This window comes from Seriola lalandi, unplaced genomic scaffold (genome assembly GCF_002814215.2).
Source record: "Seriola lalandi dorsalis isolate HSWRI2012SDOR001 ecotype SW California unplaced genomic scaffold, Sedor1 jcf7180002054280, whole genome shotgun sequence".
Classification (NCBI taxonomy): Eukaryota; Metazoa; Chordata; class Actinopteri; order Carangiformes; family Carangidae; genus Seriola; species Seriola lalandi.
Window position 1 is genome coordinate 296,933 of NW_019524833.1, and position 14,807 is coordinate 311,739.

At 44.1% G+C, this 14,807-nt stretch overlaps 2 protein-coding genes across 4 annotated transcripts in view; both read right to left on the minus strand.

Moving 5' to 3' along the window:
- kcnk9 (potassium channel, subfamily K, member 9) overlaps positions 1-1,987 on the minus strand; it is a 48,369-nt gene extending 46,382 nt beyond the window's left edge. The window contains exon 1 of the mRNA XM_023405599.2: positions 1,372-1,987. Within this exon, the coding sequence (XP_023261367.1) occupies positions 1,372-1,987 (616 nt within the window). The remainder of the gene's footprint in view (positions 1-1,371) is intronic.
- A 9,951-nt stretch (positions 1,988-11,938) lies between these two features.
- Positions 11,939-14,807, minus strand: part of trappc9 (trafficking protein particle complex subunit 9) — a 194,033-nt gene continuing 191,164 nt past the window's right edge. For all 3 annotated transcript variants that reach the window (XM_023405612.2, XM_023405610.2, XM_023405611.2), the window contains 2 exons: positions 14,528-14,751; positions 11,939-13,241 (listed from right to left, as the gene is read on the minus strand). In XM_023405612.2, the coding sequence (XP_023261380.1) occupies positions 13,062-13,241; positions 14,528-14,751 (404 nt within the window). In that variant the 3' untranslated portion in view covers positions 11,939-13,061. The remainder of the gene's footprint in view (positions 13,242-14,527; positions 14,752-14,807) is intronic.

Below are 14,807 nucleotides of genomic sequence, written 5' to 3' on the forward strand. Positions count from 1 at the left end.
AACCATCACCATCACCACCCCACCTCCTCCTCCCCCTGGCTAACGGTCCTCATCTGGAACAACAGTGTCTGACTTCCATAATGGAGAAAAGCACTGTGTGTGTGGTGACCTCTGCCTGGCACATTATCTAACTCTTAATTGAAAGGCTGAATTTAAACTTTTTGTTTTTTTATTTTTGTTTTGTTTTTTTTAATAGCGCCACGCGCATTAGAATTAATTCAATTAACTCCACATCAATTCAGCAAAAGCTCCATTCAGCGTGATGGTGATTGAAATATTGCAGAAAGAGACGTGGTTTGATTGCGGAGCGTAAACAAAGAGGGAACTCAGTTCATCCTTCCCCTTCACAGCGTGGAACAAAACTATGCGACGCAAATGCATCATCGCGAGAAGCGTCCACCAGATGTAATTAACGTTTCCTCTTAGAGAGAAGAATCCTATAGAACAAATGCACGAATGAGAAGCGGATGTGTTTGTGGCAACAGGCTTTTAAGTTTTTCTATAATGACAGTTCACTCGTCTGTTTGCGTTTACTATCACTAGTAGTAAAGAGGTGCTTCACAAATGGGGAATAAACATTAGCTGTGGAGTGGATCAGTAGAAGTGACGTCACGTTTAGGTCCTGCCTGCGGCTGAACTCAGAGGAGCTGTCCTTTCAGCACCACAACACAACACAACACTGCTGCTGCTGCTGCTGCTGCTCCCGCACGGATACACGCAACACTGTGCGTGTCTGACTCCCTCGGCTCGCTGCACCGTGTCAGACCTTCCAGCTGCATCCCGGTGACGCACAGTCAAAAAAAAAAAAACGCCACAAGTTGAATCACACACGGTGGAAGCTGCACCACAGGAAGCGATGTGTGCTCTGATGTCGTCTGGGTAGCACCCGGGCGCGCCACGCTATTATACGTCACTCTTCCGTTTCACAGTGGTGCTTGTCAGAAGTATATAAATCCAGATGTTGTCGTGTTTTGACACAAAGATCAGTCCTCGTAGTTAAACACCCCCCCCCTCCTCCCCCCAGAGAGAGACACACATACACACACACACACACACACACACACACACACACACACGCACACACACAGATGAGAGAGAGAGAGAGAGAGGGCTGCAACATGTTGCTTAAAAACTTTAAAGACTTGTGGCTCAGTGTGACTGTTGGTGATCAGGTCGGCGGCTCTGAATATGAACATGTGCTCCCGCGCACCTGCTGCCCACAGACCGCTTCACTGCCTTCAACATGTAACTGTGCTCATAATAAACCCTGTCCTGTTGCGCAACAGTGAAGAGACCCCGAGAGGCACCTGTAATGATTATGGAGGCTCCAGTGTTAGAGACTGGGACTCGTTAATGGAGACTGACACTTACCTATGGTGGTTATAACCGTGATGGCAAAGTAAAATGACCCTGCAAATTTCCACTGCACCCCGGCTCTGTGGGGCTCTGCCTCCATGATGATGGTCTCCAGTTTGCGGTAATCATCCTCGCTGATGTTATATTTCCCCTGGAGACGCTTCTCCTCCGCTTCCAGCTGCTCTTTTTCCCGCATCTCGAAGTCGGACTCCAGGGCGTCAAAGACGGCGGCCCCGACGAGCAGGTATGTAAACGTGCAAATGATCAGGGACAAGGTCCGCACGTTTTGCCGCTTCATGGCCAACAGGAACCGGCGACCGAGGGGCTCATGTCCCCTCGGATTCCCCGGGAAGGCGCAGCAAGCGTGAGGGAAGCCGTGTGGACAGCGCCTGGAGGCGGAGGCGCAGAAAGGTGCGCTCCGGTGGTGACGGTGGCCGCGGTGGACGCCGGAGACGGAGCAGCGGTGGAAGTCCCCCGCCTTGTGGTGATCCCGGTGACAGACCCCAAGATCCTGTTCCTGGTTCGCGGAGAGACACAAGAGACTGCTCGATCGCCTGGACCAGGAGCCTTGCAGCCGAGAGACCCTGCGCAAGACCTGCCCAAACCAAGTCCTCCCGGTGCGCAGTGCCATCAACAAGCTGCTCCCAAGATCGCCTGTTGGTCTCTGTTCTCCTCAAGTGAACTACTCTGATGTGAATAAACGCTCCCAGCCAAATAAACGATGCTTTCCTTTCTTCCCTTTGATGCTCCACTCTCACTTTGTCTGTGATGTGAATTACAATGTCCTAGAACTGAGCATCTTTCCACATGTCTCTAAGTTTCAGCTGAACACCAACCTGTTCATTGTAACCTCATCAGCAGCCAGGCTATTTTTAGCAGCCATTCTCCACACGGAGACAAGAAGACATCAGTTTACTGTCCGTGAAATCCTCACATCTTCCCCGCGAACGGCGCTCATCATCCTCATCACAAATGTGCTGAGTCGTCGGGAAGACAGGAGAGTCTCAGAGTCACGGGGATGAAGTTAGGAACTGTAACTCACACGATGCGCAGATCATCGCACCATACAACATTCACAGGCTTATTCCCGCTTCCCAGCTGCTTTACTCCTGGATCAGATCACTTGTTAGAAGAGCAAAAACAAAAAAATATTCCAAGCACGAAACAAACCATCGACGACAACAGGTTCCATCGCGACGAAGAGTTTCCTCACATTCAATATATATGCGGTTTTTTTTTTCAGATATGCAGAAGTTGGAGCCGAAGAGAAATGAGACACTTCAAGATTTATAAAAGCTCAGAGCGCGCTCCGCGTCCGCAGTGGCACTCATGCTCCGTTGCGCACATCCAAAGCGCACTCCACAGCTCCACTGTCCGCCGCTCGCTCTGAGCTGATGTGGAGAAAAAAACAAAAACAAAAAAAGAAAAGAAAAAGAAAACAATAATGCTTGTGTGTGTTTTCCCTCGTGGTGCAGGGGGCCTCTGAGTTAACCATGCGTGTCACGAACTGCTCGTATTTTGAAGGCTCCACATTTTTATGTCTCCACACACTCCAGACTCTAATCGGTGGGCGTTGCTCCTTCTGTCTCTGTGTTTTTCCTCTTTTTCCAAGTGTCACGATTCATCCGAGTTCAGGCCTGAGCATCTCCACGCGCCTGCAAGCTTTTACCTCCGCGGGTGAATATCTGCTGGGGCACAAAGTGACTGCATCACCCCAACCACCCCCACCTCCTCCCCTTCCTCCTCCTCTCACCACGCGACCCCTCCCACAGTGACCACTCCTACTCACTGTATGGACACAGAGGGTTGACTTGGACTCGGATGGGCACATCAGTGTTTGTGCATCCCGGCAGCAGCAGCAGCAGCAGCGGGAGATCTGCGCTCCAGTGCGGACTCGGCTGCACATGTCGCTGCGCTGTCCATGGTGCTGCGCACGGTGCAAGTCAAGTTACTGTAAACGCACTTTGCAGAATCACCAACTCACATCACATGTAACAGGAGGCAATAAAATAAAGTGGATTTATAGATAATCCAGTCTGGAAAAAAAAAAAGAAAAAAAGACTGGAACACCAACAGTTGAAAATGAAGCTCTGATCCTGTCTGGAGCACAATGTAATCTGGAGATAGGGACCTTAAAGTGACCCCTCCATTCTGACCAAACCAGGGCCCTATCTTTTAAGGACCCTGAGTTCAAATCAAATTTAAAATGTTTCAGTTCACACTGAAAAACATACGGCAATGCGGATTTTAGTTTTATTTCTTAGTTGGATCACATTACAAACACTGATACTGGAGTCAAACTGAAATCTATGAGTTTAGATTGCAGAATCCCAATGTAGGCCTGAAAGGAATCTCCCAGCATGCACCAGGGCAACAGACAGTATTCTTCTGTTTCTGTTGTTGTGTTTTATGCAGTCGGTTTTATAGGTCCATATTTTACACTTTTCATGTTTTATTTGAAGTGTTGATCCTTAAGAAGATATATTTGTGGTTTTTAAGAATCAAAAACCGTCTCCAAATAGTTTTACATCTCCTCTCTCAGGCTTCTCTCTGGAGCTCTAGTAACAACAGGTCTGTGAGCCAATCAGAAGGGAGGAGGTTCTGAGCCTCTCTTCTGATTGGCTGACTGTTTTCTGTGTGACAGAATAAAAATAAAGCAGATTTCCAGTAAAACACCAAATCCTGCAAGGTTTGGATGGTGGGTCCAGGTGGGTGGGGCTTGGGGCGTGGCTGAGAGCGGTGACTGCCTTGTTGTGACATCACAAAGTTACAGGAAGTCCTGGTGGCTCGTTTTAAGGCTCAGTTTCTGAATACAGGCTTCGATACTTTCACAGTATTAATATAGAACCTCGACCTGCTTTATAATCAAATAAAACATGGACATCTAGCTTTATATAATATGGGACCTTTAAATTAAATACTATTTCATCACTGGTGATGATGTGTGACTTGGTGATGAAACTCTGCTCATGTTTTTGTCCTTTAAAGTATTTTGGGGGTTTCACTTTAAATCACACTCTTATATCATATATGTGACCAACAGGAAACGATCTATTACAGTTTACAACACGTTAAGAACTTTGCCTTGACTTGTGCTTAATTGGTGCATCTTCCTAAATTAATTAGTCCTACCTCATCAAGACAAAAAGTACAGAGAGTAAGAGAAATGGGGGACAAGCGGGTCAGTGGGGGCCTACAGCTCATCTCAGCCCTGCGGCCCCCCAGGAGGTTAATCCAGATCCTACAGAAAGATAAAGAACAAGGCGGAAACCCCCCCCCCCCAGCTCTTATCATGTTTGTGGACAACAGGATAGTGTGCCAAATATGAAGAGCCTGTTCCACAACCCGTCTTAAACCTCAGAGTGCTCTTGAGCAAGGCAGTTAATCCCCTGCAGCTGCAGGACGGTTGTTATGTAACTGACACATGATCGTGACAGCTGAATTTATCTCCTGGCATCAGCAGAGGACGGTGTCACCATGAAAGCTTTTCAATAAAGATTTGAAATTACACGTCGTGTCTGACAAACCTAAAGGCGATAATTAGTCATGCAGTTTATTTACCTGATCATATGTTTTAAATACATCCACTATTTGTGTTTCACCTATATAGATTTTGCTTTTACTCACCCTGGTTTCATCTGAATGATTTTGCTGCCTCTTTAGAGAATCTGAAGCTGCGCTGATGAAGATCATGTGATACGACTGAAAGCTCCAGAGCTATTAAACGAGGAGAACTTCTTAACTGACCCACAATTAGAAGTTAATACTTTTCATAGTTAATGTTTTTAGATGCAAATTAACTGAAAACACGTTGATGAGTTGAGGAAATCTTCCTGCGCCTCCGTCCTTACAGATGGAAGAGCAACACACTGTGGAAGAACTGAGTAAGCCTCCAGAAAAGTCCATATACTCATTATATAAAGTAGCAGTGAAAGTGGGAATAACATCCACCCGGCAGAGTGTATATCCTGCACTTTTTATATCATTGCCTGGAACTCGGCCACCGGTCCTCCAGTCTGATGAAGGGATTTTTAAGGAAATGAGAAACAGTTGGTGATATCTCAGGTTGACATGAGAAAAAACTCATGTTATTTTCATTGGGTTATGTAAGTGAGGTTTGGTCTCTGCTAAATTACAGATAAATTATTTGCTTTTTCATTGTTATTAAAAAAAATAAATCTTAACAACATTTTTTGTTTTATTTCCAGAATTTCTGGAATATCGGTGGACTAAAACCGACTCCTTCTCCAGAGAGAGGTGAGTGATTAAAAAAGAAAATGTGAAAGCTTTTATCAACTTCTGAATCATTAATGTTGTTTTGTGTTTTGCGTGTTCATGTTTTTAAATGCACTGATGTCATTTCCTCTCCTGTCAGGCTTTTAAAGCTTCGCCACAGAGGACTTGAGAGGGATTTTTTTTTTTTTTTCCTGTCTGAAATGAAACACTGCAAAACCAGAACAGACGTGAACACACAAGAAAAGAAGCTCATCACAGTGAGGAGCTGAATACCAAGACATCCACCACAGCATTTTCATAAATGCAGCCGTTTAAGAGTCTAAACAGCTCCACTAATCAACAGCGTCTGGATCTGTGGTCGCTCTATATTTAGCTCCACAGTTCTCACATCTCACGTCTCTGCTCAGCCCACCTACAAGAACTCCTGATGCATTTTCTGGAGAAGCTCAGGGAAGGAAAAGAAAAAAAAAAAAGTTTAATAATGGCAACTGCTTATATTAGTCTCCATGGTAATGACAGTGAACTTACAGCATCATACGGGCCTCGCACAGACACTGACAAATCTTCTCTGAAGGCTGCATGACGGCGCCGTCTCTCGACATGCGATCTGAAGTGGCAGCAGAGGAACCAGACGTGATGAGTGAGAGAAGTTGCGGAGGATTAACTGACTGACGCCTGAGAGTTTGGATTCCCAAACTCAACAGTACTGGAACTAACTGCTTGTCTTTCGGCTGATCTGCACAGCGCGTTGTGTGGAAAGGTGTCGTAAATCATCCGCACGTCAATAACGGCGACACAGACAAGGTGTTTATCACAGATTTCCTCACAACAAACAATCAATAACATCAATAGACACACAGTTTAGTAAAATTAACTTTCATTATTCCAATAAATATGACATGAACTCCTTTGTAAGCTCAAATTTGAATCTGTTATTCAGACGCTTTCGTTATTGAACAGTAATCAGTGTCTTCAGACGACATTATTGATTAGAAAAATGCACCTCTACATTTATTTCTACCAGCTTCCTCCTGGTCTCTGCTGCCATTGTTCTGTCATTTCTGAGGGGCCCCTGAGGATCATGTGATATGACCAAAAGCTCCGGAACATCTACTAAATGGACCTTGTGGTGAGATTCATTCAAGAATGAACTTTGACCCTCAGCTTTAGTAGTAAAATAAAGACACCAGTTTTCAGTCAGTTTCTTTGGAAAGCGGCGAAACAGTCACTAACAAAAACAGAAGCAGAACTAATGGTCCCTCTGTTCTGATATGCTGAGGATTTGATGTTTATCATTTCATATATTACATCTTTTTATTACTATTCTATTATTGTGTTACCGAATAGAAAGTAAAAAACAAATAAACTGCAAAAGACGGATTCAAACTCTCTCTCCACAGTTACAGTCGTGGAAATGGGGAGAAAATGAAACGTAGAAAATGTAACTGCAAAGTGAAATAAGAGCAGAAAGTGACTGTATTCTGTTAAAACTTGTTTCATTTGACTAAATATTTGTATTTGCTTTTTCTGAAGCTTTCAACTGCATCTTGTGGTCATCATCAGTGGATGGATTTTGCTCAGTTGTCACATGGAAATAGGCGAGTTGTCATCATGTGACCTGTGTGAGGATGGAACTTGCTAATAAGTGGTTACAGACGCCTCCACTGGCTCCTGTTCAGTCACTGTGACACTTTCTAATGGGCAGCTGTCGTCACGTGGCCACACTTGGCCCAGACGTGGGCCACGTGATGACAGCTGAGTTAACTCCATCCGCTGAGGAAAACCATGTTTTGCAGGTGAAAGTTGCAAAAAAATAGAACAACTGGTGTCCTACAAAGATTGACTCATTATTTCTCAAAATCATTTAAATTTGTGTGAAAATCTTGACGCTTATTCGTTTACTAAGCTTTCATGTGCGTCTTCTGGTCTTCATCAGTGGAGCGGATGTCGCTAAGTTGTCATCACAGACCGTCCCTCCATCTGCGACCTCCTGCTATCACGTGATGACAGCTGAGCCCTGAGATCTCCATGACAACTGAACCAACTTGACTTTGTGTTAAGATGTTGTCCGTCCATCCGTCAATTCATTTTCTGCCTCTTATCCAAGGTCGAGCAGCAGGTCACGCAAAGGAGTCCGGACGTCCGTCTCCTCAGCAACGTTTTCCAGCTCCTCCTGGGGGGGGTTTCCGAGGCGTTCCCAGACCAGATGAGATATATAATCTCTCCAGCGTGTTCTGGATCCACGGCGAGGACTCCTACCGGTCGGACGTGCCTGGAAAGCCTCCAATGGATGGCGCTCAGTAGGTTTCCTAAACAGATGCCAAAAACCTCCTCGGCTGGCTAGATACTGACACGAAAAGGAGCCCAAAGAAATGACATGGCGCCAGTTCCCTGCGGGCCCACCAGCTGCGGGGACAGGCGCTGAGTGCGGGGTGCAATGCAAGCCGTGTGTGCCATTCCCCGACTTCATAGACTAGGTCCAAGTACAGCAATGATTATCTTGTCAAACGAGACAAAAATTCTGGTTACTTTAAATAACAAAGAGCACAGCACATCCTCCAGTTTCAGTTCAGCAGTTTGGGGTTTTAATTTAAAGTTGAAAACACACTTTGTCCATTTTCAAGGCTCCGCTGTAACGAAGCTGCACATTCTGACATGGACGGTTAGTGAACAAGGTGAAGACGTCGTTTTTCATTTCATGGGGACTTTAACTGGAAGGAAGTTCTTACATAAGCTGCAGTCACATGGCCACATTTTAAGGTTCAGGTTGGACTTATTTCATATTTGGCAGCCTGTGTGGCGCGGCAGATAGCTTATTAATTAAGTCAGACAGTCACAGTGGATCAGTAAACATGCGGCGATGGAGGATTCCTGTGCGTTTCCTCTCTGCCAGCTTTTCCTCTCTGCAGTGCTGCAGGCGTGAGAGTGAAAGAGCAGTGCAGGTGTCAAACTGCTCGTCTTTCTTCAGCACACATCCTAATCCCCGAGCAACCTCTCCATCACTCCACTACAGAGATCATTTACATATCAAGGTTGCAGATATACAGGAGTGGACGTGACTTACCAGTCCACGCTGAAAGCGAGGGGAAAGGGACCTAATTGAACTCTGGCGTCTCGGAGACTCATTTGCATGAATGTTTTTCACGCAGAGTGACACTGCACCGTCTTCAGCTGAGCTCCGGGGAATTTCTTTGCTACTGAATGAACTCACTGTTGTAACTATCCAGAGCAGGGAGGAAGTGCAACAGCACAGATTGATGGATGATTGTCGGGCAGATCCCAATCAGGAGCACAAGTACAATATGCAGCGAGATAATAAGGCGGTGACGGTATTTTGATAAGAAACCTCATTTAAAGCGTTCTGGATGTCCTCAGCTGTGGCGAGGTCGGCCTTATTGTTGTTACCGCTCTTTGTGTCGTCCTGTATTCCTAATGATGAACACATTTTAAAGCTGCTCACAAGCTAATTTATGGCGGTAGCAGAAGCACTCAAAAGCTTTTAATACTATAAAGGATGAAACTGAAATACCGGCCTTACCTTGACTTGAAGATGAAGATCAGCTGACTCATGGGTAATGTCTTCTGTGGCTGTGGAGGAGCTTTGTCAAGAGTCAGTTACATTAACCCCTGATTATTACAAACTGTGGGTGTGGACCTCTAAAGACGAGGACATTTACATTTCAGGAACTGGACTCCCAAAAAGGTTCACCACTTATTCCAATGAGAGCTGCTCAGTGAGGACAATGTGGACACAAGGTTTCCATTACATTGGAAAGATATCACACTATGGCTCTGGAAAAGTTTAACAAATATTGAACCTTCAGTGGTTCAAAATAATATAATTCAAAATGTTCTTTTGTAGTTGCAGTCGTGCTTTCATTAGTTCTGCAGACGTCTCTTTCATAATGGTGGTCAACGGGAAATAACGTGATAATATAATACATCATAATACGTCCTCTGAGCAGCGCTGTGTCTTCAGGGGCAGATCGGAGGCTACAGTGAGTCGCTATCGGAAAGTGACAAGACGGGCCGCGGCTAGCTGGTTAGCATGCTAACCTCAGTAGAAGAAAAGCCGCAGCTCTTGGTGAGTGAAGGAATGAAGCTTGATGCTTAACTTAGATTTCTTCTAGACTGGTAAGTAAACAGCTGTTTATGCTAACGGTGGCTATTTTTCTAATGAAAAAGGCATCCACCATTTACATTATGGGAAACGTAGGATGCCGTGTTTTCAGAGCCTGACCCACACCAGGGAAGTTAGAGTAAATAAATATAAAACATAGAGCTGATGGTGTCTCTTGTTCAGCTCTGACCAGACAGTCTACACGAGTGTATGTCCCCCAGTCTGTCACTGACTTAAAATGGTAAAGTGGACTGCACTTTTATAGCACTTTTCTGGTCTTATCAATCGTAGTCACATTCACGCATTCACACACACGTTCATACAGCACTTTTCTATCACACACGATTTGGGGTTCAGTATCTTGCCCAAGGACACTTTGAAATACGGACCGGAGGAGTCGGTGTCCTCCTGCACACGGTCCCCAACACTGATATCAGCCTTCAGATTATCTAATCTAGTGAAACAAAAGTTTTCAGGTGAAGTTCTACTTTGTACAAATACAGTAACTGAGTAAAACATATGTTCCCCTTCATCCTGACGGCACGTCTGTTGGTGGATATAAATGTCAGTGGGAGGAAAGTGTGAACTGTAAACAGTAAACAGTATTAAAGTAAATCTAATGTTTATTCTGGTTGTCAACCGGGTCAGTCTGCGATGCTCGAGACCAACGGAAATACTGAGAAAGTAAAAACATCTAAGGCTGATGATGAATCCCTGGATGGAGTGCTTTCTTGTTTTTTTTTTTTTTTTGCTCTGAAGTCTCGATTCCTCACTTCCTCTCCACCGAGGCGTCCGTGCCCGAGCCCAGAATTTAATTAGAGTGAATAAGATGAATCTACGCTCTGATAAGTGAGGATAGGACACTCTTATTTGCAGCTCCGCTTTGTACTTCGGGCCGATAAGATGGGAGTTACCTTTACTGAAAGAGGACGCTGTAAGGGTCAGAAAACAATATGCAGGAGATGGAATTTGCATTTGAGAAGTGAGTTTGAACAGACTGTGCCGTGCTGTCTGCCGGTCTGAACCAGCAGCAGCAGCAGCAGCACAGGGTCCACACTCTCACTCAGAAACACTTAAGACAATCCAGCTTAATTGTCGCATGCATGAGTCTACCCACTTAAGAGTTGATGTTAATTTTTTAAGAAGTGAATGACTTTTCGAAGCTAGAACACACACACTTAAACACACACACACATCTACACACACACACACACACATCTACACACAGACGCTCTATTCTTAATCAAATAAACAAATAGATAAAGAGACTAATAAGCACGGAGGGCATGACTTTGGAATTGTTTGTGTTGTGTGCATTACTGATGAACTGAATGTATTATTCACTTATGTAAACTAACACATTTACTACGACCAGAAAAGCTGCTCGTCGCCGAACTTCAGATGTGACCTTCATGAGCAAACAGCAACTGGGATTGAGAAGAAAAAAAAGAAAGAAAAGATGATTGTAATTTCTCATGCGTTCCCTGGAAACAAAGATCCTTCACATTTTCAGAAATTGCTGACATTTCGGGGAGAATTCAGAGCTGCAGCTACCAACAAAATGAATTTGTATGCCACAGTTTATGCCGTCACTTTACATACACTAAATGCAAACTCATTCTACGTGTCAAGCAGTGTGAATAAGAGGCATTCGGGCTCTGATCCTGTTATTATTAAACACTCAAACTGTCATTTCGCACAAAGCCCCGACACAAAGACATTTTATCCGTTCAACAAGACTCCCAGGTTTTCGGTATGAGTAATGCGTTTTCCACAGTACTGCTGTGGGTGCACTGGTTCACTCCCAGTTCATCCACAGGCACTAAAACAGACATCCACAGAGGTCTGGAAACACAGAACCTATGAACAATGGTGAGGTCAAAGGGCCAACTTTAAATTTGCTGTGACATTCAATCAGTGGTGAACCAGATGTTAATATTTCCAGCTGTAACAATGAATTGAAAGGTATCAGTGGACGGCAACGTGTTGCTCAGTCACTCTTACCCCGTATAAATAAAATAAAAAGCATTATTAGTCTGCACTGTTTTCCATAATAATCATTGATTATGGATTTTGAAGTATGTGAATGTCTGGTGACTGGAGGTTCCCAAAATGCTGAGGTGGTAAACGTCACCTCCGCAGGCAGAAAATGAAGATAATCGTAGAGCTATTATGGCTGGAAAGGACAAATGCAAGGAGTTGAAATAAAGTCAAAATGAACAAGGGTGGCCTTCTTTTAACGTTTATTTATAACAATTATACGTCACACGTAATGATAGGCTAATCTAAGACAGTCAAATTCATAAGTATTCCAGTGTAATGGCACAGAGGCGGGAAAAAACGTAGATAGAAATCTGGCCGATCACACTCCCAGTGTTTCTGTGAAGCTCGTCTCAGCCATCGATACCAACTCTGAGGTCTTTAGCACACGTATACTAACATCTTCTTCTGATTCTCTTTACACTGATATTATATATTACATTTTGATATAAAAGAATCAACTGAATCGATGGACTGGAAGTCAAAAAGAGAAAAGAAGACCAAGTGTGACAATGGCGTTAGCACCTGGCTACACCGCATAGTCATTGCGAAAAAAGGTGCTACTGGAAGCTTAGCGATGTAGCGGCTAGCCGTGGAGTCGCGCCGTAGCTATCTTTTTGTTGCGGCTAGTTTAGCTATCTGGTAAGAGGCTCCAACCAAAATAGCTTGCTTGCTAGCGTTTAAAAAGCTAACTGGCTTGGTTGCTAGCCCCGGGACAATAAGAAACCACGGTTAATTCAAGAGAACACACTGGTATCTGTATCTCTTGTATGCGTGAGTTCACTGACTGTGGTGATTCCTCTGAAATGAACTGATTTCACTGTGATAAATCATGATGATACGGAGTTGTCAGACAGAAACAAACAGCCGAATGTGCCAACTGTACAGACATTAGTAGTAACTTGAGCTAGCTTGCAACATACGAAGCAAAGTTGCTGTGGAAGTTTGTTTGCTTGAGTTTGTTGTCAGTTTTAAATATCAGAACATCAGTTTCCTTCAGTCTCTCTCTCTACATTTATGAAGTAGAGCTATAAAGCCTTGGACAGTCGTGCATCTTCCCGTTGGCTCTGCACGCAATCACGCATTATCTAAAACTTGTTTTAGCATTTTTCTGACCAACACCTGTAAACTACGTCTAACCTGTAAACAAAGAATTCAAACGTTCTGAAGATAAGATTTTAGATGAATAGATTGCACTCTGCTGTACACAAACTGAAACCTTTAACTAGATGATATTTACAAGTGATTCAATTCATAAGGCTATCGTATTTACAGACACCTTTCCTATAATGGTGAAGTCTCTTGGGACCTAGGCCCCGGCCTGTAGCGGAGCATCCAGAGCTTTGATGTGGACACTGGGCAGAGTGAACCAGGCTAAAGGAAGCTCCCGTCCAGCACTGTCGTCCTGGAACTTGATATTAAGGTAGAAATCTCCGGTGTAGAGGAAGAGCAGAGCGCCCACACAGACTGCGTTTTCTTTGGCTTTAACCTGGTGACGGAAAAGAGACAGAGCAGACAGAATCATTAGCGGCCACCTCTCTATAGTTTCATAATGAAGCCGGCGCACGGTCAGCCAGAGTGGAGCCAGCAGGGGAGTAAGTTTGAGGCCGACTGCGGCTTTGATGAAAAGGTCCAGACAAATGCAGCTTTTCCTCTTTCACTGAGGGACAATTACCAGGCTTGTGCAGTTTTAACATTAAGAAATATAGGGAGTTCATTCATGCTTTCATCTGAATTTTACACTATCAGCTCTTTGTTCTGGCATCGTCCAAATTTTTTTTTTTTTTAAATCGCCTCCAGCTTGTTCAACATTCAGGAGTGAGTTTTTTTTTTTTTTATACATATAAAGGCTCCTGTCTAGGATCCTTTCTCTGCTCAGGTTCTTTTTCGTATAAAGATTTCTGCCATGACCTTTAAAGGAACCGTCCATGGTTTAAGCCTATTCTGCTGAGCAACGCTCTGGTGCAGCTTTTGAGATGTTTTTCTGGTTTTGCCAGAAAGCAACTGGTTTTCTTTTTATTTCACATCACGATTCTCAGCGAATAGAAAACCTGCTTGAGTTATGTAACAATCAGAGCAAAAGTCATGTTGTCTGTCTCTGCTGTTCCCAAAAGGGACAGTATGTTAATGCATATGTTACAGCGTGCACTGCAGATCAGAAAACTAAAACTAACTGCAACTAATGAGTGAGCATGATTATGTAACTTGTATTTAGGATATGCGTTTCTAAATTCTTAAATGTACATGAAACATGTTGTATTTGTAAGTGAGAAACTTCAATAAAGATATGTTCTTATAGCTGCATACAACTTCCCTGTAATGTGTTGTAAACATATATATGTTTATATACACTTATAAACGCTGAACGTGGGACTTAAAGTAAAATGTCGGGTCAGTTGTATATTAATTATTGCACATACTAAATGTTTAATAACCAGTGCTGGAAACTTTTGAGTTCAAACTCGTGGAAAACTGGACGTTAGTATAAAGCTGCGAGCAGAAATGTGTCCATGACAACATGAAGCATTCTGGTTAAAACAGCTGTGATACGTCCATGTTAAAACTAGCACTTAGCTCATTTCCCTTCATTATTAGTGCGTTCAGTGTGACCTCCACTGCTGTGAACTGCCAGCATAAACAACTTTACTTCTTAAGTCTAATCCAGTGACAACCTGAAGCGTTGTAGTTACATAATGTGACGTAACTGTGTGAAATGTATGCCTCTACTTCTTGGTGGGAAACAATATTTATGTCAGTATTCCAGCCTCTACTGACCGTATCAATGTAGAAGGTGTTGGAGCCGATGAAGGTGACAGCGTCCTCCAGGTCGTAGTTTTGGACTCCGTTCTGGAAGTCCTGATACGGCACCACGGTCAGAGCCAGGGGTCCCACCGAGTTCTTGCTCAGATTGGTCAGTTTTACCTCCAGAGCCACGGCCTCGCCCACTTTACAGTCGGCAATGATGTCGCAGTCACATGGCTTCCCATTCACTAACACATCTGGAAAAAAAGACAAGGAGGGGATTAGCAGGACTGGAGGGAGGAGGTGGGGGGGG